This window comes from Cupressus sempervirens, chromosome 10 (assembly GCF_028749045.1).
Source record: "Cupressus sempervirens isolate cs-2001-9-10 chromosome 10, ASM2874904v1, whole genome shotgun sequence".
In the NCBI taxonomy this organism is placed as follows: Eukaryota; Viridiplantae; Streptophyta; class Pinopsida; order Cupressales; family Cupressaceae; genus Cupressus; species Cupressus sempervirens.
In genome coordinates this window covers 198,608,912-198,632,660 of record NC_143127.1, presented here as the reverse complement: position 1 = coordinate 198,632,660, position 23,749 = coordinate 198,608,912, and the positions used below count along the sequence as shown (strand labels likewise).

The 23,749-nt window shown below is 35.8% G+C and overlaps 1 protein-coding gene across 3 annotated transcripts in view; it reads left to right on the top strand.

Moving 5' to 3' along the window:
• Nucleotides 1-12,125, top strand: part of LOC149533321 (uncharacterized) — a 37,896-nt gene extending 25,771 nt beyond the window's left edge. For 2 of the 3 annotated variants that reach the window (XM_089803364.1, XM_089803363.1), the window contains exons 2-5: nucleotides 5,298-5,687; nucleotides 9,751-10,273; nucleotides 10,612-10,901; nucleotides 11,585-12,125. In XM_089803364.1, the coding sequence (XP_089659490.1) occupies nucleotides 5,373-5,687; nucleotides 9,751-10,273; nucleotides 10,612-10,901; nucleotides 11,585-11,965 (1,509 nt within the window). In that variant the 5' untranslated portion in view covers nucleotides 5,298-5,372 and the 3' untranslated portion in view covers nucleotides 11,966-12,125. The remainder of the gene's footprint in view (nucleotides 1-5,297; nucleotides 5,688-9,750; nucleotides 10,274-10,611; nucleotides 10,902-11,584) is intronic. The other variant, XM_089803365.1, reaches the window with a different exon arrangement.
• Nucleotides 12,126-23,749: the final 11,624 nt, after the last annotated feature.

Below are 23,749 nucleotides of genomic sequence, written 5' to 3'. Positions count from 1 at the left end.
TTAAGACATGAAGAATTGCCTGAATGCCTTTGTCGAATTTAGCCAGAAGGCGAGCTCTTCACATATAATCTGAACCCAGTCAATCTGTAGGCCTTCAGCACAAATAGCGTGGACCAAGTAGAAGTGATGCTCAATAAAATCTAGAATCTCTTCCTCTTTTTTTAATCTTAGAAATAATGCCAAGATATCCACAATTTCCCTCTTTCAGTTGGTTCCAAAAAGAGTCCTTGGCATCTTACTTTTTTTGCTACGAGGAGTCTAAACCATGTAATCTGCATGTCTTCTCTCCTGAGAGTTTTCTTCTTGTTAAACATCAATGTAGAGTAAGAAAATCAATGCCACAATACTCTTCCTTCACTGGGATCCAGAAATCAAATTGCATTAGTTCCTTGTTCACAGAAAGCAGAATAGATTGATCAGGCAACAATATCTGCTTTGTCTCTAGATTGTATCTTTCGATACATTCCTTTAACAATATTGGTGCTTGCACAACCATGGGAACCCGATAGCCTCAAGTAATCCGCTTTGTTTCAATTTCTGAGTAATTGGATGGATGGGTTGGGTATTGAGTCCTCTGTGCAGATCACCTAGGTCATAAAACTTGAAGGAAGTATTAGAAAGATATTTTAACTCACTCTCCAATCCAATTAGATGATCATATGTTGCTGCTTTGATTGCCATTAGCTTATACTTTCACACAAAGAAGTCAAATTACTTTGATAAAATAGCCGTTACGTCATGAAAACTCCGTACGGAAGAAATTCGATCATATAGATTCGGAAATTCAAACATTGGCGCCACTTGAACGAATTAACACACAACTAACGACCATAATGGATGGATTTGCAATAAATTGGGTAGATTAATGACTCTTTAAATCATTTTACTTCTACCCATACGTCAATTCATAAAAAAAACACTTAAATCTCATTTAGTAGCAAAATTATTCACCTACTGAATTGCTAGGTTTTTGGCTTTAACAAAAGCTATCAAAACAAGGGTTACACCACAATTCTTTATGTGTGGGGAAGGAAACATAAGCCTATCTTTCCGTAGGCTTGCCTTTTTCTTTGATCCGAGATTGCAGCATGAGCAATACTCCTTCAGTGCCTTAGATACCCATCGCTTTCTTTTTGGCACGAAGCTTTCCTTTGTATCTTAGTTCATTCCTTGGAGAAGCCGTGAAATAAACTTTCTGCCTTGAGGGCTTGGACTATTATCTTCTTTAGCCGGGTTTGCACTTCACAAACTGCTCCATCGGAAACAACTTTGTGGTATTTCCAAAGAATGCCTTCGCATTCGGATTTAGTATTTTCACATTTTTATATCTTTCGGAATAGAAATTCCATATTTTTTTTAGATGGAAAGTATCATAGAGGTGTATGCTTTCTGAAGATTTGAACAACTAGAAGTATTTCTCTTCTTTTCTCAACATTACTTTGGAAATGAACTTGAAGACATTCGCTTCCAAGGGGAAAGTGCTTAGATTGGTGGAATTCCGTTCCTCTGCACAAAAACAGATTTTGACTTTGGACTAGTACTCTGAGTGATTCATGACTGCAAATACTTGTTCTTTTGATCCTCTCATCATGAATCAACTTTTAAATTTGGAGATACCAAAATACTTTGCTCTTCGGGATTCTAATTGATGAAGTGCGCCAGCGATAGGAATTCGACAACGCGGGCTGGAATCCGAAAGGAACACCATGCTAGCATTAGGAGTTAATTGCAGCGTAGAATAGGCTTCCTTCTCATCGGGAAGATGCTCAGACAATAACCCACCTAAACCTAGACCACCTAAGACCTAGATGCAAGGACAAAGCAAGAATCCCGCATAGAGGTGTGGGGGGAAGCAGAGCATGGAAAACCCGGCCAGACCCAAAAGGCAAGCCTTGAGGATGCTTGATGAGAAGAGAGCCACCTAGGGGATACTTAGATGAGGACTCAAACATATATGCAATGAAAACAGACCAAGCTAGAAGCTTAAAAGGAGGGACTGAAATTTGGCAACACCTTACAAAACTAAGTTGCCAGGTCCAGTATTGGTCCGGTTCATGTTTGTGAATCTGGTTTTTGGGATTTGGATTTGTATATATATAATATGTAGCCTAGAAGCCTGAATTAAGATTAGAGTATCATTTAGCATTTTATAAACAACAAACATAAAGTTGAATGCCATTTTAAATAAGCATGATAAATATTCATGGTTTTGGGAGAAGGGTTGCGAATCAGTAGTAGATATAGAGTTTTTAGACTTTTTATTTCTTAATCAATATAAACTTATAATGGAACTTGTCAAACTTCAATCTGAAAAACTGAAATTGAAACTAGAACCAGAAAGTGATGAAACCGCACAAAGAGACAATGCACAAGCTTTTACGTGGAAATCCAGGATGGGAAAAACCACGGTAAGTAATGCTGCTAGGATCTACCATCCTAATGCAGCCTCAAGGTTAAAGAATTTACAATATTTCAGGGCACCAACCCTTATAAGAGCACACCAAAGTGAAATTTTAGGGCAAATCCTTTATAAGAGCATCAACTCATCCAAAACCACAATTCAATGATTGGAGCACCAACTTAGAAATTCTTAAAGCACCAGTTTCTAGAATGTTACAGTCAACAGTTATAAGTTTACAATGGATTACAAATTCTAAGATTTTCCTTCACAAAATAAGCAGGCAAACAGACTTCTGATGTATCAAAAAGATCTGCAATAATGCCTCTGTAAACTGAATACAAAGTGGAGGAATAGTTCATATAAATCTGCAAATGTAACTGGAAATCTTTTCTGTGTTATTGGCAAATTCTGAAACAAACTTGTCTACAATCATAGAACAAATTTGAGAGAACAGAATCAGAGCACTGTTTACCATTGCAACAGATTGAAAGAAAACCAAAATCAATTCACTGGCAGTCATACCTGATCTTCAGACCTTAAAGTAAGTGGCCTTTCCTCCTTAGGACTGTATTAAACTTCGGTAGACATTTTTTTTCTGAGAATGTCTAAATTCCAAAATCACTTCTTTTGTCATCACCAATTTGAATACTTACAAAGCATTATCATTACTCATACCTGTTTCATACAATCTGCATTCAATTCTTCAGGCATCAACTTCCTTTTCTCAAGATATTTCAAGCATATGATCCCTTTACACATTCGAACACACTCTAAATCTATCTTTTATTATCACTGATATCTACTTCACTTTGCCTCAAGATTTTTCTATTGATGATGCATTTTCATTGCATACCTTCCTTTACTGTTGATGTCTAGCAACTCCTATATACCCTTTTTCTCCTTGCAAGAAGTGTCAATCGCCATCAGTTTAGAAACTGTCCACATTGCTTGTAATTGACAACCCTTTCTCATAGCTTAATTCTTACTTGCAACATATGTTTATAAATGCATGAATACTTTCCAGAATCAATAGGAATCGTCAATGTCTTTTTTGTTTAAATTTTTCTGTCGTTGCAAACAGAAATCAGACATCGCTGTAATCACAGATCAAGTTCGATATGTTCTGTAGATGTATGTGGAGAGAAAGAGACATCCTGATATAAAAAACATGAAGGCGAATGTATTATTTATACTTTCTGAAGTTGGAGAATAAATAACGGAGCCACGGAAGATTGAATGTCCATTTCCATGACAATGAAGTGTGGCACTCATCTGATCACTTCTTCAAGGCGGATTTTATCTTTATACTGGGTGTGCATGGATTTTGTTAGATATTTAGTACTTCATAAATTCAAGACACTACCGTCCGACATGTGCCAAGCCGATTACTAAAAGTTCAAACTTAATAGTCTGAAGATCGACAACTTACATAGGGGGGCACAGATCATTTTCTTATGTGGTATTCTGATGAATTGTCATATCAATATTCATTTCCCTGAATATTCTGTCATGGAGCTTAATTTACACCACTTGAAATTGGGGATTTGATAATATTTTTATATATCTGGCTCAATCATAAGAGATATCTAATTGCATTATTAAAACCATCCAAATTGTGTTTTTTCATTTGACTAATTTGACATCAGTATACTGAATATATTAGATCTACAAACATTCTTTTCATGGGTTTGGAGTGTACTATTCAAATGGATGCAGTGAGGCTATACATTTCTTTGTAGCAGTAACTGGAAATTTATTTATCTGCATTAGACTCTAGATAGTTTTTGTTGGCCTTGTCAAAGTTTGAGACGCTTAAGCCTCTCAAGTTTATCGGTGGATATGTTCCTCACTAATGTATTCATTACAATTCACTCTTCCATGTTGTCCATTATAAGTGGATTTTATCATTGCAAGGGTTTCTCCCATTCCTTAAAGGCTGATTTGTTACTAATTTGTAATTACATTTGCAAATCATATGGCTTGATCTTTCCACTTTCATTGTTGGCTGAATGTTTATGACAGTTATTGTCATTTTGAGTTTTTTCATATTCTTCTATCCTAACATCTATGCATGGCAAACAAAAGTTGCACCTAATGGAAGTTTTGTTTTCCTCAGCAGCTGATCATCATCTTGTTGTGTAGCCTTAATATATATGTTTATGCATTTTCAGCTTCATTATTGATTATTTGACATTTGGCATGCTTGTCTGTGCCATGCAAAGCTGCAATCAAAGTTTACTTTAGGGGCATTATCTATTAGAATTCAGTTTTTGTTTTACACATTTAATTCGTTGTAGTTTGTCTTATTTCCTAGCACTAGCAGATATGCTTTATTCACTGAGGTGGCGATTGTAAAAGCTAATATGGTGATTTTATTTTCTTAATACATTTGTTAATTTCTGCCAAACAGTTATTTGTTAAGGAAATAAAATATGCAGCATTGCAATAATTATCTAATTCCATGTGCAGACTCTGTAAAAGCCCTAGACTTTCCTTTTAGACACTGGATTTTAACCAGTAAAATGTTATTGATTACACCCAGTTGGAATAATGAAGTAGATTCATAATTATATGGTCATATATGTGACTTTTCTATTTATTCTGAGGAATAACATTGTATATCCACAGCCAAGTTTTAGAGTCTGGAATACCTTTTATATCTACTTTGTTGCCAGGCCATCAATGCTTTTGGCTAGTAACAAGGAAGAGTCAGGTATGTGAGGGTAAGATCTTTTTTGTGAACAGGCATGCATATAACCGTGGTGCATCAATATACTTAACTGTGCAAAATAAGGTTCATGTTACCGGATTTTACTTGATGTCTAGCTCACAGACCTCTTTATGACTTGCTCCGAACCAAGCGTTGCTCAACAAACGCTGCTGAACTTTGTTGCAGGATTGTGGGGTAGCCGCAACCAAGGATCTGCATTATTGGAGGCGATAAAAAGGTTTACCTTGGTCACTATCTATAATGGCTGATCCTCAGGATGATGAAAAAGATGAGGAATGGATGAAAGAAGTTTATGGAAAGGAGTATACAGGACCCCCTAAACCCTCTGATCTCAAAGATCGTGACAATAGTACAGTGAAAAAAAGAACTGCTAGTGATGATGAGTCCGATGAGGATGAAAAGAATCGTGATCCAAATGCAATTCCCACTGGGTTTACTAGTCGAGAAGCTAAAGTGTGGGAATCAAAGGCTAAGTCTATAGAAAGGAACTGGAAACGGAAGAAGGAAGAAGAGCTTACATGCCGTATTTGTGGTGAAAAAGGCCATTTTACACAGGTATGTTGAGAGATTCAGGTAATGTAGTGATTTGTCCTGTCTCCTGTTTTCCTTTATAGAGGCATTAGACTCTTAATTTTAATGGAGCGATGGGCAACCCATAGAGCCATATTTTGAAAGTTGAAAAAGGCTATTTTCCCTCAGGTAAGTTAACAGATTCAGGTAATGTTGCTAATATACATCTCTCTTCAATTAAAGCTAAGGACAAGTCATTTTCAAATGTGGGTAGACAAGCTATCTACATTGTAATGAAAAATTGGAGTCAGCCCTGGATGATATGTTCTGCAATTTGCCTAAGTTGGTTTGTAAAGTGAAAGTACTGTTGGTGTGAGACAATTGATGCTTGTCTTCCTGGTGCTTCAATTTGAGGAAGTCCGAGTTTACACATTTGAGATGCAAGGGTTATGATAGGTCAGATCTCAATTGAGAGATTTATTTTGTTTTTTCAATGTATAATGCTTAGTTTTGCTTTGGGGATCATGAAGTTAGATTCTTTAGTTTGTGCTAGGGGGGGAGCACTAAAAGAAACTGATTCAATCAAATGTTCATCACATTCATTGCCACAATTCTAAAATGAAAAACCAAGATTAAATGTAATCTGTGGAAACAATTTAATAATATGAGGAGGTACAAAAGGATTGATTTGATTAAAAAATTCAATCCAGATTAATGCAGATGATTTTTTCTCAAAAGTCAAGTAAAAATGATTAAGTTAATGGAAGTAGTCATACGCATTGATGAGGATAGGCTCGATTTGTCAAGTGACAAAACTTTGTGTTTAACATAAACACTGAAAAAAGAGAGCAGTAAATATGGTTTGTAATCAATTACATGCATTAGAAGAGGATCTACACTGTTAATGAAGGTGACAAGTGTGAGCGAAATCTTTGGAAGTAGGGCTTACTGTAACATTTTGGATCCATGTGTATATTTGTCTATATCTGATCATGTTTTGAGAGACTGGAAGATAAATGCTCTTTTTTGGAATGGCCCGATTATTTGGATCACTTATGGCAATGTTGGGTTAAGGCTGTAAGCTATTTAGCTTAGACTGCAAATAAGGGCTCAATGCTCTATAACCCTGCCCACATTTAAGTACTCGAGCCTCTACGGCATGCCTTCCAAGTTATGGGTCGATGGATGGTTGAGGATGTGAACTTGGGTTTCTTTTATTATGAATGCACCTCTTCACCATTAGAACATGAACATCTGTAATCTCATATATTAATACTTAGCTCTGTCTGCAACTTTATGTATTTAAATCAATCCTTTATGTTTAAGTTCTTTATAAATTAATATTCCAATGCATGTCTCATCCTAAATGTTTTCTTCTGAGAGCATGGTCATTAATAACAATCAATTAACTTTTATTGTAATTTGTTTATATGGCCGAGAGGCTGTTCTCTACCATAAGAGGCTCATTGGTGTTGAGTGCTAAGGAGGCATGGGAGGTCCCTGGTACATCCCCCATGACGGGGCTTGGGCGACTTTCTAACATCCCATGGGAGGGCTAAAGTCTCTCTGTGTCAATGGATTAAACAAACTGACAACATGATGGCATGGACAATTGTTGACCTTGGAAGAAAGGAGGAATATTTACATGTTGGAGACAAAGTAGACCATTAAAATATAACTTCTGTTATTGTTTTATTAACATGGACACACTCTCTCCTATCTTTTGGAAGTTGGTGATCAAAAATTTCTTCTTTCTTATGGGCACCTTGGTTTTAGTAGAGAGCAAAGGGAGTGGTGACGGATGTTATCATGTTTGCATAAATGTTTGTGCACTTTGGCTGACTGCTGTAAGAACAGAGAAGAAAGTAAATAAAAAGATTGAGAGATCACAATATTCTTGTCTTTTACTGTGCAACCCTCACATTTAGACCATTCCGATTCCTTAGTGTCAACATTATTTCTGCGGAGAATTAAAAATTAGTCAGAAATAATTAGGATTTGATTGCAGAAAGACATATTTATGCAGTGTAATAGGTTTTTTGTTAGTTAATTTAAATATATAGAGAAATTGCAGGGAAGACGTATATTTATATATTGTAATAGAACTTTCTAAAATCAATATAAATATATATTAATAAGATATAAATCTATCTATCTATTTTTATATTTACATCCCTAGCCATTGTCTACTGTCCCTAGCTTTTGTCCATGGTGTGTCTACATACATACTTCTAAATCCCAAGCCACCACGCGCCATCACCAACATTGGTACATAGTACATCTGTCCCCCTATCTGTAAAAACCATCTGATCCCATCATTGCCCTGTCTTGAAACTCCATGGAACATAGGTTTTTCTAATTTTCCTAAGCAATCCCATTCCTAAGAAATGTTACTACGATTGATCAAAATAGATTTGCATGTTTTCCAAATTGCGTTTTTATATATCTTTTTTCAATTCTGTACATCTCTTGTGCATTATTAAGTTCATTATATATATATATATATATATATATATATATATATATATATATATATATATATATATATATATATATTTTCAATTTACAGAGTCCCAAATCCATTTCAGAATTTTGGATTACTGAGTTTTGAGCTTTCAGACTCTGGCCAGGTTCTGCATTGGCTCTTTTTGGCGATAGATGATGGTAGTTGTTGGTTCTTTATGCCTGAGCTTTTGCTACATAAACGACACCTACTCTCCTATCATGATGTTTATTCATTCACCACTCCTAGCTATATTCTTCATTGCAGAGTCTGACCTTAACAATACCATTTGTAGGTAGTTTTTATCATTTGTAGTTCTATTTAGTGCTTTGTATTTATTGTTTCATAATTTTGTCACCTTTTCCCCAGTACTATTTATTATTATTTAATGCATTCAAGTCCCATGGATCTACTTGTCTTTCTTTATGGATATTGATTAAAAATCTTTTTTGTAATGCCATCTTACTATAAAGTGTATCAGTTAAAATCTTGCATTTGAGTTTTCTTAATCTCTTAAATGGGAGAGTGTGTACATTGGCATTTATACTTTGTGATCATAACCTCTTTAGGTTATTTCAATATTTTCATCTTTCTTTAGTTCTTTGTACTATTATTTTTAAAATCTTGGTACTTTTCCTCTTGAAAACCTTTAAATCTTTTTTGTAATGCCATCTAACTATCAAGTGTATCAGCTAAAATCTTGCATTTGAGTTTTCTTAATCTCTTAAACAGGAGGGTTTGTACATTGGCATTTATACTTCGTGATCATAACCTCTTTAGGTTATTTCAATATTTTCATCTTTCTTTAGTTCTTTGTACTATTGTTTTTTAAATCTCGGTACTTTTCCTCTTGCACTCCTTTATATTACTTAATGCATTCAAGTCCTATTGATCAACTAGTGTTTCTTTGTGGATATTGATCTAATTTCTTTGTAATGCCATGTCTAACTATTGAGTGCATCTGTTTAAATCTAGCATGAGAGTTTTGCTAACTACGTCTTTAGGGAAGAGTGGTGAAATCTTTATATCACGTTCGCAGTAGGTTTTTGTTATTGTGTATGTAACGTTGTATTGAGAAGGTTGCATATCAGGAAGTCTGATCTATTTGTTACCTAGAGATTTGCCTAGGCAACTGTAAGATATATCCATGGTCAAAAGTTGTTTAGGACAATTGTAAGATATATCCATGGTCAAAATGTGCCTAGGGCAAGTGGAGACATATCCATGGTCAATATGTTGCATGAACGATTCAAAAAATTAAAAGGTTTTTTTTTTTATGTGGAATGCGGTGTGGTCACGTTTTTCTCTATAGTTAGATACCGTGGAGACTGAAGGGTTTGCTAATTTACTAAGATAGAGAATTATCTGTTTATTTTAAACTTCAAATCTCACCCGTTACGAAACAGCTTCTGTGTATGGCTTCCATATATCTTGTTCAAATGAGTAGTCTGCTTGCAATTTCAGCAGTAAGTTTATGTATATTACTTGAATCTAAAGAAGCATAACATCAACATTAGACATTAAATGAGAAATCTATTTCTGCGATTCATTACAGTATGTTTGGCCAGCATTAGGGCAATTCTGAAGTGAAATGTGCTTTGGCAGGGTTGCCCAACAACGTTGGGCGTGAATCGGAGGTCACGTGGAGGTGCTGAACGAACCCCTACAAGAGACAAAAATTTCAAGCCTCGTTTTACAGGATCCAGTGGTTCTCGAGGTCAGGGAGCTGAGAAGGATACTGGATACCAATTTGAACATGACAGTCATCCTTCTGGAGGCCGTGATGCATATTACTCACATGCTAGTAGAACTGAAAAGGCTAGAGGATCCAAACCTCTAGGCTTTAATAAACGGGCTGAACAAGTTGATGAATTTAGAGACGAAGCAATGGGACGACAGGGTTCTAGTCGCGGATCAAATGCAAATTCACTAGTTGCAGCCCAAATGCAACATATAGCTGCACAGAGAATGCAGCATAGTTCTGGTACACAGCATTATCCAAGCATACCAGATGTCCCACCAATAGACATGGAGCAATGCTATTCATCTTCACAAGGAGATGGCCACTGGAAGTGGGAAGGTACACGAAATGGATCAAATTTTGTACTACCTCATATTCATAAAGAAGGTACCTTGTGGGAAAGATTTGCCTCCAGAGAGTGCTATTGTAATTTACTGAATTGTTTTTATCTGATTTCTTTGGTAGGCTTTTGAAAGACCCTTTTTTTGTTAAATTAAAAGTATTTTAGTGATACTTACCCAAAACAATTCAACTAATTTATTTTCTTGTATTTTGATGCTTTTAAAAGTACAAATTTGGTTAAAGCTAGATTGTACCATCGAATCCAGAAATCAATTTATTTTACAAATGGATTGTGGAAATCTGATAATGTTAAAGCTAGGTTGTACCCTTTAAGCCTGTTCATTTTCTAATGATTCTTTTACCGGTCTTCATTTATTATATAGGCCGAGGTCCTCCAGACCCAGTTAGTGGAAATATCTCTCCATCTAAAGTAAGGGGTTCAGATGGAGCAAGTCCTTATTACCATGGTCAAATGCCAGAGTCTATACCTACAGAAGGAAATAATGTTTTGCCTAAGGAATCTAATCAGAAGGTGGAAGTGGATGTCAGCTTTGAAGATCAAACATTGCACAAGTCATTTGAAGCATTTGAGCAGAAACTTGTGGATGAGGTGATGAAACTTACAAAAGAGCAAGATGATGCAGAGGATGAAGAAAATACACGGCATCGTGAGGTATGTGATTGTTTGCATAATTTTAACAAATCTGATTATCTTTCAGGAATTAATGGTAAGTAAAATTCAAAACTTCCATGGCAGAACTAGTTATGTCTGTGTATTGTCATATCATTATAGTATTGCCAATGGTTTAAGTGATGTGTCTCGAGAAAGCATAACATGTTTGTCTATTTCTAATTTATAAATTAGTTTATTTTGGACTGATGTAAATACGTCATTGAGAATATTAGTCACACAATGGTTTTGTTGGTTTACCCAACTTCCAGAACCATACTTTCAAAGTTAAGGTTTATTTAGTTTTGAGTCTATTGTAGATAGTTACATCCATCAACTCGGTATATTAATTTTGTGTTTGAGAATTTGGGTAAATTGTGTTGATTTTTTGCTTTTTCTTACCTTATTTCTGAAAATGTAGGATGGCATTGTTGTAAGTAATTGAGTATATAAGGTGTTCTCTTGACAAGTTGCATGGCTTTTTGTTTTATTGTATGTGCTAGTCAGAATTAGTGGGCTGGCATCAAAATTTGATTATTGTCTCTTGGTGGCAAGGGAACTGTGTCTTTATATTCTCTGTTTTGGACAGTATACATTAAGTATCTGCAGAAATGTCTCTAGGTCAAATCATTTGATCTATTGTTTCTCTGAACACTGAAAACTCTATGCACGAACCTTCTTTGCAGCGCACACGAGAGATCCATGAACAATTCCAGGCCAAGCTTGAAGCCCTGAGAGCTCAGCATGCTAAGCGTAGGGAAGAGTTTTTGCGTCATGAGATGCAGTCACAAGTGGACCAGTATCGTCAACCAGCTTCTTCAAAACAATACCATGGAAGTGGTGGTGGTCCAATGCTTGGTTACAATGAAAATTTAAATGATAATCGTGGATATAGCAGTAGTGTTGGAGATGGTCATCAGGGCTACCCAGGAGGGTATGATGCACGCAGGGATGAAATAAAGTATTATGGTAATCCTCCACATACCTTTAACAGGAATCAGAGCTATGATATGAGGGAGGCTTTCTCTGGTAGCCGAATTTATGAGTCTTCTCAAAGGTACCGTTGAATAATCATTCAAATGTAGTTGTGGTGTGTCATGGATGTTGTGTCAGTTTCTTGTTTAATTAACCTAGTTCTGGAGGTAGTATGTAATATCCTGGGTGCACTAAATTTATTGTCATTTAATGCTTTATGTTTTGTTATGCCTTCATGAGGTATTACGCCGAGATGACTTCACTTTAGCAAGCTCCTTTTTCATCATTTGCTTGTTACACTAGTCTAGTATGAAGTTGGTATTAATTTTATTAACACACTTAGTCCAGTATTAAGTTGGTATTTATTTTATTACTTATGTGTGGGCCATGTATCTTTCCCAGCTTAATTGTGATTTTGAAGCTAATGGTCAATTGGGTAGGGTGAGTCTTCTGGTTGGATGTGCGGAGGTGAGACAATCAGGTCTTTACCATTTGCATTGCTTCGTGATTCCTTCTGTCAATTTGTTGGTTCTGGGGTTGCCCAGGTGGCTTGCAAGAGAGAGATGCACATCCATCTGTTGATTGCCTGTGAGTCTGAGAAACCACCTTTTTTCTCTAGTAGACATGCTTCCAATTTTTGTCTAGAAATTTTTCTGTTAACTACAAGTCATATAGTAAGGAATATGTTAGTGCGGGCAAAGCTGTATATGTTTTTCAGATTTTTTAATTTAAGCTTTTGATCTATCTTCCTTTTCTTATTTTTTTATTTTAATAGCATAATTGCCTATTTGGGAGCCCATTTTTTTATTGGCTTGTTATAGCTGGTCTGCATAAGCTTTCCCGAGATAAATATGTTCCTTATCCTATTGTAACAACTTTATCCATGTTATTGGTCTCATCTAGTTTCCCTACCCATCTATGTTCTGATTTTGTATTATGTTTATTGGAGTTGTTCGTCAAGTGGCTTTACAGAATAAACATATGTGCATTTTTCTCTTGTTTCCTCCTATTCTGGAATCAAAATGAGCAAATTAGTTGGTTGAGATGCATTAGCATCCATAAGAGCTTATTTGAAAGCACAATAGGTTATATTAAGAGGGTACGTTCATTTCATTTGTTCCTGCATTACTTGTGATGAGAATTTTTCTTGGGATGTGGCCATGTATTTGGTTCCATAATCAGAAATGAAAATAGTATAGGACTACCATACATACCTTTGATTTGCGGTTCATATTGTTCTAGATGGGATTTGTAACAAATCTAGAAAATGGAAAAGATACAGGGGAGTATTTTTTGGTAACCTGTGTGCAAGTTGAGAATGCGAAAACCATGACCTGATGATGGCTTTTTCAATTCCAATTCACAATTATAAGCATATCTGTGTAAATTTAGTCAAAGCAACTTAAGGTTTCACATTAGCTTTGCTTCCTTGTCCATTAATGCAAAACAAATGGTTCTGGTGAAGATAGGGAACTAAGGCATATTTTGAGCACTGGCAGAGCATTTTTAAGGGAGCAGGACTCATCATGAATTGGAAAAATGGCAAATATAAAGGAGAAAATGTCAGGCAACTTAATGCAAATAAGGTGGAAGATCATAGCCTGTTGATGATTCTTTTAATTCAAATTTACAATTACTAGCACATCCAAGTAAATTTAGTTGGATGCAAATTGAGAACATATGGAAAATCATAATAGCCTGATGATGGTTCTTTTAATCAAAATTTACAATTATTAGCATATTCAAGTAAATTCAGTTGAAGCAATTTCAGGTTTCACATCTTTACTTTCTTCTAGACTAATACAAAGTTCTGTGACATCCTCACTGGGCAATGCTTCTGCCAAACCAGATTCATATTTTTCTGTGTATCAGTTCATTAAAGCTTTCCAACTAAAAGAATACCCAGATCTTGTTAAAGCAGGTCCGTCTTGAAACTTTTGACATAAACCTAAGGCTCAATTGCATGCTTTTGAGATTGTGTATTAGTTAAATTTTAGATTGGCGGTAAGGAATCTGATTAGGCTTCCAACTTTTCAAGCATCAGAGAGCTGAGCAAGCTGTTTTTCTGGAAATTTATTGATTTCACTTAGCTTCAAGTGTTGGAGACATTTGTATGACTAGATGCTGCCCTAGCATGAATGATATTGATATTGCCTTAAGATCTAAATTGAACTAAAAACTCTACCCTGCCATATAACTTGAGACTCAAGTTTTAAGAAACAAATCAGGAAAATTGGTAAGTGAAAAATGTTGGTTTGCTTTTGAAGGGGATGATGCTCATGTTTTGGACATGGCTGGAGATCTTTGTAGGTAAGGGAAATTGTAATTCTTAACCAATGAAGAACAAGTTTGGGAGCTCATGACTGACTTGAGTGAGGTCTTGAAGAGTTGGATGGTCAAGACAAGTAAGGAGCTGAGAACCTTGTGAGTCAATTCTCTCTAGAGAACCCAAATCTGTCCATAATAAGCCCCCTCTTGAGGAAAAAAATTAGGGAAGGGATTGAAGAGACAGATTGCCCAAAGTTTCTTATCATTGTACAAGGAATCAAAGTAGTTTGAGACAAACAAGGAAAAAGGGTGACCTGAAGTCGATCCAACGGTGGTAGCTTTTTTTCTTGAGGCTGTCAACAACATTTGGAAGACTGCCATCATCCCTAGGAGGTGAATGTAGCAATTTTGGTCTCCAAAAGAAAGAGAGCTTGTTCGTGCGCAATAACTAGAAAGGTGTTTTTCATGATCTATGCTTTGTGTATGGTTAATAAGAAAGTTGAAGCAACATAAAGATGAGTTCTTTCTTGAAGAGTTATGTTGGATCAAAAATATAATTGCAGAGATGGTTACTTCAGAGGTGGTTGCTCATAGGGTAAAAGTTAACTCAAGAAACATGCTTCCAAGTTTGTATTTGATAGAAAGAAGGGTTACAGCATGGTTCCCAACAATGCTTTGGTAAAGGTGAAGGGTCTTTGCTTTATTCAATTGAGGTGCATTGACCAAGAGAGGGTGAGAGTTTGAGAACTTGTTATTGTATTGTTTTTGTATAGAAGGTGTGCAAAGGAAGGATGCCTAGGCTTTTGGTGCTTGTTTTTCATCATCATAAATGATTCTCAAATGTTTGGGATTGTGACACTAGGCTTAAGAGAACTCAAAGTGGATTTGGTGTTTACTTTTTATTTTGCTTGTGTTGGCCAACGTAATTAATGAGGCACTGGGGTTATGCTTGGGTAGATAAATGGACAAGATAGTTTTGGTTTGAGTCAAATTTTTAATAGACTTAAATTAGTCTTAAATATTAGTAAGGGCCATTTGGTTGTTGCTAAATTTTTGAGTTGGGGGGTGTTGTTTTTGATTTTGGTGTTAAATTAAGTCTAGTAGAATCTTTTAGGCAATTGATAGCATGAGAAGGGAGTAGCAAAGTTTGTGGTAGTTGTCAACTATATATGGCTAAAGTGTTTTTGCAAATTGCTTTTCCTATAACAATAGGCTTGCTTGAGTAGGATATCTTGCTATATATTATTAAAATGTATGTTGTGATGATATATCGCTCTAACAATCTTGGTAGATTGGTAGGTTGTTCATATACCCTTATACTTAGTAGGAATGTTATGTGGTGTTTGGAAATTAATTTTTTGAGATTTTGGGCAAGAAATATGGTGAGAGTATGTGGGTGGCTATCTTAGGTTGGTGGTGGAGCTTGGTTTGAATTTTTTGATATTGTTTTGTGTAGCTTCATTCCTTATGATGACATAAGCCATAAATGTCATAGATTGATTATGTCAATTCTCTATGAAAGTAGGCATGCTTGAGTGGGGTATCTTGCTATATATTATTGAAATGGATGGAAGCTTTTATACTTAACGAGTTTAATAGATGGCGAGAAGCCTTTATCAAGGATAACAAAATGTATCTTGTGACAATTTGTCAGTCTAACAATGTAGTAGGTTGGTAGGTTACTCATATGACCTTACGCTTAGTAGGATTATTATGTAATGTTTGGGAATAATATTTTGAGATTTTGTGCAAGAAATATGAGGATAGTATGTGGGTGGCTATTTTAGGTTGGTGGTGGAGCTTGGTGTGAATTTCTTGATATTGTTTTGTGTAGGTTCCTTTCTTGTGATGCCACAAGCCATATGCACTATAGATTGATTATGTTAATTCTCTATTTTGAAAGTTTTATTGAAGATGCAGAGAAAATGATGGTATAATGGTACACTTGTTCATTGGTGATACATTTGTTATAGAGAGGAAAATGAATGTTTGTAGACAAGTTGTCTAATGTGTCATAAAAGGAGTTGCCAATTACTTAGAGTTGTCTTAGAAATGTATTTTATTATATATTAGTAAGAGGATGTTCATGAGCTTCAGGGGCACAACAAAATATTGGAAGATTTTTGTTAGCATTTGTTAATGGTAATATTGATCTTGTTTCATAATGAAACATTGCAACTAATAAGTGGCTTCACAATATAATTCCTTCAAAATGGTTTACTAACTATAGTGATGACCGTAGTCAATTGATGGCAATGATTGGGATGCTTGTCTTCAATGTAGATAACCTTAGTCTTGGGGAATTTTGGCATACATGAAAGTGATTGAGAGGTGGAAAATCACACTCAAGTGAATGTGACCATTTGTAGTCCTTGTTTTTGGTTCTAGTGTTGTGTAGTGATTTGCGGCAACATCCTCTTCTATATTCTAGGTTTCTAAATTTGTAGCGTAGCTTAATAGATGTAGCATGCCAATGCTTGTTAGGATGTTTGGGTGTAATACTCAAAATGTATTTTTTTTTGTCATTTTTATTGTAGTTTGGTTGCTTGTCTTCCATACATGGTACAATATGATATTATTATTGCTCTTATTAGAAGTTTGTTATTGTACATTTTAAAATTGCCTTCAAGTTTTGTTGAGGCCCATATAGAGAACCTTGATATTTACTATTAACTTGACGATGAAGTCAAGGTAGAAATCAAGTAAAATACTATAAAGTAAACACAATACATTATATTTGAAGGAGCCAAATTTGGGTGTAAATACTTTTCATATTTGTAGTTAGAATTGTTGAGGATGACATCATTAACACACAACTCACCAATTTCAAATGTCTTTTTTTCCTTACAGGGTAGGGGTTTCAAACTTATATATACTTGAAAATGCTTTAGATCCTTGAATAATGGATTAAGGAGTACGAATGAGAAGGCAGCAAATTATTTCAAACTTATATATACTTAAAAATGCTCTTATTGCCATCTTTATATCTTTTTGTGACAATGGATACTATTGGATTGATTATGATTCATTTAATTGGTTACTTGCCTAAAGTCTTTGGACTAGCTTTATGTGACACCTTAGATGCATCATAGCTTACCAAGTTATTTTTGTGCAAGACAATTATAGATAGTACATGCAAAATTTAAAGTACTTACTTTGTTAGTGTAAGGTACATGCTTATGACATAAAAATGTCAAAAAATTCACCAATAAATTTTGAATATTCTTTCAAAAAATTGCACTTAGTAGATTATAAACATGATCTAATTTTATGCCCTACCAAAAATTAGTAACTAATTGTCCTTTTTATTAGTCAATGTAATTTTGAATATTGAGTTGAGTATGCTACAAATAATTGCCTTCAAAGACGTATATCAAAATATCATATATGGAGGCCTTTATTGCCCTTGATGGTGGTTCTACTTGTGCCTTTGGAAGCTTAGTCAAAGTTCAAAATGATTGATAACCATTTTAAAGTCTTCTTCCATATCTTGATTTTAGTTTCTTACCAATAAAGTGCTTGTTAGTTTGGCGAACGTTCAAGAAAATTGCATGCTTTATTCTTGTCATGATGAATCATTATGATAATATGGACATTATGTGTTTTCTCAAACATCATCCTATATTTGGTCTTTACTCTTAGTTAAAAATCTTCTTAATTAGTTTTTGTAAAAAATATTGTGAACTTCTAGATTTTCTCAAACATCATCTTATATTTGGTCTTGGCTCTTAGTTAAAAATCTTCATAATTAGTTTTTGTAAAAAATATTGAAAACTTCTAGGGTAGGAGACGTCAAGACACATCTTTTTTATGGCACAATGAAGGAGAAGGTGATTTATCTTCGTTGGAGTTACCAAGGCCTACTTGCAAACCCAAAGCTCTCAACAATTAAATATTTTTAAAATGACAAATATCATAAGCATGTGCTCATGAGTAGTAATATACAAACTAGCCTTGCTTATAAAGGCAATCATGAAGTGGGGAGAAGGTAGTTGTCAAACTCTATTTACCATTCTAAGTGTGAAACAATCAAGGTAGTGCCAAACTTTGATTACCCAGATCTCTCTGTAATGATTAAAAATTGTAAAATGAGAAATATCTTAAGCATGTAACCATGAGTTGTAAAATGTAAACATGAGCCTTTTTTATAAAGCAAACACAAAGAGGTGAGAAGTATGAAACAAGTGTCAAACTCTGTTCTTGAGACACTTGGTGAGATTACATGCTATGAGACAAAGTCTAGATAACTTTTAAGTAAGCTTAAGTGTAGTGTGAATAGGATTATGCTAAAGTAGGCTAAAAATGAGTAGTTTGATAATACATCTTTTCACACTAACACACCCCCTTAGGAGACACACACGAAGAAAGCTAAATAATGAAAGACACCATAGCTTGATAAGTACTCATGTACAAATAAAGACCTTTCATAAACAAAGAAAAAGAGAAAACCTAGTGGGAACATGACTCTTCCAAAAAATAGAATTGAGAAGGATTAAACCTCCTCTAAAGGTGTTTATATGATGATGAACTCTTGAAGCCTGCTTAAGATGAGTCCTTTTTGTTAGGATTAGTAATCTTTCCTTCATTGTATTTATCAAATGAGATAAACCAAGGTATCCCTAATGTATTTTGTCCTCTTGTCCATGTGTGAGAACAAGTCCTTTTTTGTAATTCCTTATATTAAGGAAAATAGTTTATTCCTCCTTAAGAGGATTATGACATTTTCTATGCACGCACTTATGAATATGGCAATTGTTCACATGGGAATTACTAAATAACTCCTCTTCTCATCTCTATATAAGAGATGCTCCTCTCTCATTCTTTACAACACCTAGTTGCTTGTAATGAGCCTATGACTTCATTTCTCTCCTCTCTCTCTCATTCTTTAGGCATTTGCCTTATTCATATAAATCACAAGGGGTTTCCTTTGCTTTCCCCTTTTAATAATCATTTGTCCCCACTTGTGTTGCTCTTTGGAAAGCTCTCTTTGGATTTGAGGTTATGGTAACTATTCTCATAACAAACTCTCTTGGATTATTTTATTTCATTTTGATATTATTCTTTCACTTTTTTTTATTGGAATCAATGAATCTACAAAGATGTAGATAAGGGATACAAAAAATTGCATATGATTGAACATATAGTAAATTACTCAAACATGAAGTTGATATGCATCTATGAACAAAGAATAACTTGTGCTACACTAGTAAAATGTGTTTAGTGCCCTCCAAAGCCTCATTTGGGATGAATTTAAACATGTGTGACCTCTTTAGAGCAATATGGAGATACTGGGATATGGTGAGATCATATATTAGTATCGGTGGAGCAATTAGCAAGGATAGCACAATATTTGGGGAAAATTCCATATGGTGGAACCTAAAACATGGGGATAAACCCCTAACATTGGTACAAGGTTGCTCAACTAAAAAGTGAGATAGTTTGGGTAGCAGTTCATTCAAAGATATTCTTAAGGAAGGAAGGCTAATTGGCTGGGAAAGCTTATGCTCCAAATATAATCTGTCTGTCACTCAAAAGAAAACTTTTGCAATGATTTGAGAATGCTAGTAGACCTTCTCTTCTACATAAACCTATTTATATTGTAGATGATAGATGCCTGATCTTATCTTCAAAAGATGAAACATTTTTACTGATGCAGGAGCATCTTGGGTCTTTGAGCAATCTTTGCATCAACCAAAAAGATTTCTTGTTTTTTGTGCTAGCTTGTTGTTTGTGAGGTAGCCGTTGCTTCTTTTGTTTTCATGTTATATGTAGTTGTCATCTTGTTGAGGACCTGTTCTTGATCCTTGTCCTAAGTGCGCAAATTCTTATGTTATGTATTTCTCAAGTTTTGTGTCATTCTTTGTGGTCTTGTTTTCCATTTGTTTTCATCGTACGTAACATGTTATTTAGAATGGTGCAGTTTTCGTTGATTACGTGGCATCTTGCACAATTAGGAGCTAACTCCTGACACACATGTGGACCTACCTTTTAGTGTGCATTATTTCCTATCATTATTTGCATAGATTTTTGGTCTACTCTTTCAAGTATGGACCTATATTGTAATTAAATGCTTGATTAGCTGACTTGTGGCTTAGCTGGCTATAAGAGAAGCTTGGTTAGATGTAGGAAAGTAAGTATGAAAGATAGAAGATAGAGCTAGTAGATAGAGGATGCAAGCTAAGGCTTTGAGATTGTATAATTCTCGTTTTGTATAAGGCTGCAACCTGGAAGGCCTCATAGTCAGGCATGTTGTGGTTTCTTTATATGTGAAGTAAAATAATTACAGCTAAAATATGCTGCATCTGACCCTGCGTACTTTGTGGTTTCATTAATTTATTTGTCGCTTCTATTTGCATCTCTGAGATGGGAATGTTGATTGGGTTAAGTTGAGTTTATTCCACATGTTATAGTTGATTCCCTATAATGTCCCTACGTCAGGTGGTATCAGAGTTCTTTCTTTCTTGAGGTTTGGATCATGGAGAACCTTGTTGAATTTGGTTTTAGGATGACAGATCTGATATTTGACCTATAACTTACAGAAGGTTGCAATCTTGCAAGAACTATTGTCAAGATGGTTCGTGGTAGAAGAAATGTTGATAATACTATTATGGACATGTTAAGGCAGATTGCAATGAGACTTGAAGTTGTGGAGACAACACAAAGAAGAGGTGTAAATGTTGAAGATTTTAGTGATGATGAAGAAGCATCCCCAAATCTTAACCTTGAGCCTGAGGTTGAACAAGATGAGGGAAGGCCTTTGAGAGTCTTGTCTAGGGCGAACGCTAGACCTGTTGTTGAAGTTTCTTGCTATGATGGAAGGCTTGAGACTAATGCTGTATTGGATTGGATCGTAGAGATGGATAAGTACTTTGAGTATGAAGGTACTCTTGATAATAAGAAGGTTAAGATAGTAGTCACAAAGTTGAAGGGTCATGCTTCACTTTGGTGGGGCCATTTGCAAACTGAAAAATAGAAAAGGGGAAAAGAAAAGATCAAGACACAAGCAAAGATAATTGGAAAGATGAAAAAGAAGTTTCTCCCAATTTCCTGAGAAAGATGAAAAATTTGAGACAAAAGGACATGAGTGTGAAGGAATATACTGAGAAATTCTCCGAATTAGATATTATATCTAGACATGTAGATGATGAAGTTGAGAAAGTGGCTAGATACCTAAATGGTTTGAGGACATCAATTGAAGATGAGATAAGCTATATTAAGATGGATAGTGTAGAAGAAGCAGATCAATACACTTTGAAGGCTAAATAAATATTGGCAAAGAAACGTGACTAGAGACAAAGAAAGAGGTGGAAGATTTAAGAGAACCAGAGGCAAAATGTACAGGGAAGGTAGAAGATTTGACAACACAATGCAAGATAAAGGAAAATCAGAATGGAAGGAAGAACCTACTGGTAGAAGAGGTAATTATACTAGAGGTAACTATACTGGTTACACTAGGAATAATAATGGTGGAAAAGAGAAGAAACATCTTGGTTTAAAGGTACTTGTTATAAATGTGGAGGACATAGAGCTTTTGATTGTACTAACCCTAGAAAGAAGATTGGAGGTAATAGATAAGATAATTTATTAATGTCCAACGAGAGACCACAAGCAGGTCTAAGGGACTGAAAATACAAATAGGGGCTAGAAAGCAGCCAGGTCATCAAACGGTGTTCGAGTACAACAAAACAAAATGGAAACAAGCAGAACAAGAAGAAAAGAAAGAGGGGGGTTACAAAACTGTAATACTAGCAGTTCGTAACTGTGTAAAAGTAGCTCAAAATATAAGGATAGCTAGCTGTGTGTAGAGAAATTTGAACCCTGCACTGGGTAGAGGAGGTACATTGGCGGTGGTGGTGCAAGTGGTCTCTGCGTGGTCTCCTTGATCTAGTGTGAGTATTCGTGGACAGACATCGAGGTTGCTTGGTTCCCTTAAGAGAGATAACCAGGGTGAACAAGGAAGTGATAAGCAGATGGAGAGATGCAAAACTAGTGGCAGACAACTCCTAAAGGGTGAAATCCTAAAGATAAAGAGCTTCCTGTAGAAAAAGAGCAAGGCACCGCTGGTCATCATACCTGAAAAAGGAGGACCTGCACTCTTTGAATAAGCAATGGAAGCTCCCTCTAATATCATAGTATATGGGAGAATAGAATATAAAGTGTATCTTGTTTTGTACCGCATCCATGCCACAACACTAACTAATCCTCTCAACTCTGATGATATGTCTGAATACGGAGCCAGTGAGAACTTGCTTTGAAAGAACCCAGTTGGATGCATAGGGCATGGGGCCATCGACGAGAAGAGTAGTAGGCCATCGACGAGAAGAGTAGTAGGGATGAACAATGATACCATCCTAGATGTTAATAAAATGCTCCACATAGAAGGCCATATGAGGACGGAGACCCCCTAGCGGATCAACCCAAGTCACTTGGATATACCTCTTGTAGATGTCCACCCTGATAATCTCGTTAAACTCCGGCTGAGGGGGAAGGAGATGAGTGGGAGTGTCCAATGAATACTGAAAGGGGGAAGGTGATCAATATCAATACCAACAATGCTGAGGAGCCTAGAATCTTGAGCATACCAACAATGAGCACGACCATTTGAATCTGAGGTAGCAATCAAAGCCAAAGAATAGTAAGCCAAGTAAGAATAACGATATCTACCATCAACAGAGTTCGCAAAACCCCTGAGTCTATGAAGTAATCAACCTAGATCAAATATCATGCAGAGTTTAAAGGGATGAGCATTGAACTCGGCTAAGATAATACTCATAGGAGTAGTTGGCTGACCATAGATGAGGCACCGCAAAAGGAGAGTTTGAACTCTCTCCACCAAAGCCCAATCGGTGGTCAAGAGGGACGGCCCCCAAATGGTGGAACCATAAAGAACAATAGGTCTAACTAGGGAGTCTAAGATAGACATCTTAGATGTAGTACCCTGGAAATGATGTTTGAAGCACTGTCGCTCAAGCAAGGTTAGTGACCCCAACACCTTATTTACCCACGATGCCATGGCTGGTCTCAAACTGAAATGTGGTCTTGAAAAAAAGCCCAAGTAGGTGAAGTTGGAGCTCCTCTCGATCTCAGTCCCACTAAAAAAGTATAGACAATTAGAGGTTTTCAAGAAGAAATACTTTGGCTTGTGAAGAAGTGTTGAAATGCCTAATGAACATGAAAATGGTGACAACCTGATGTAAAGAAGGATCTTGTGGAATGAGGAAATTGACGAAGGATTTGTTTTAAGAAGTTTGTTCAAAACCAAATGTAAGATAGCTAGAAAATGTTGCAGGGAAATCATTGATAATGAAAGTTCTAGTAATTTGGCATCTAAGGAGGTGGTTAACATATTAGTTGTAAATGAAATCAACAAGATAACAAATCTTGCGTCTGACTTCAGCTCCTGTTTCTGGCTTTATGGAAGCTACTTCGGCTTTTGTTCCTGCTACGACTTCTGCTCCTATGTTTGCATCTGCCTTGGTTTCTACTCCTGCTTCAACTGTTCCCTTTCGCTGGGCTTCTCTTGCCCTTTCTCAGGTGGTCTTTGAGGGAGGGTTTAGTCCTTTTCCCAAGGCGGGGGACAACATTTCTACTGCTTTTCGGGCTAGGAC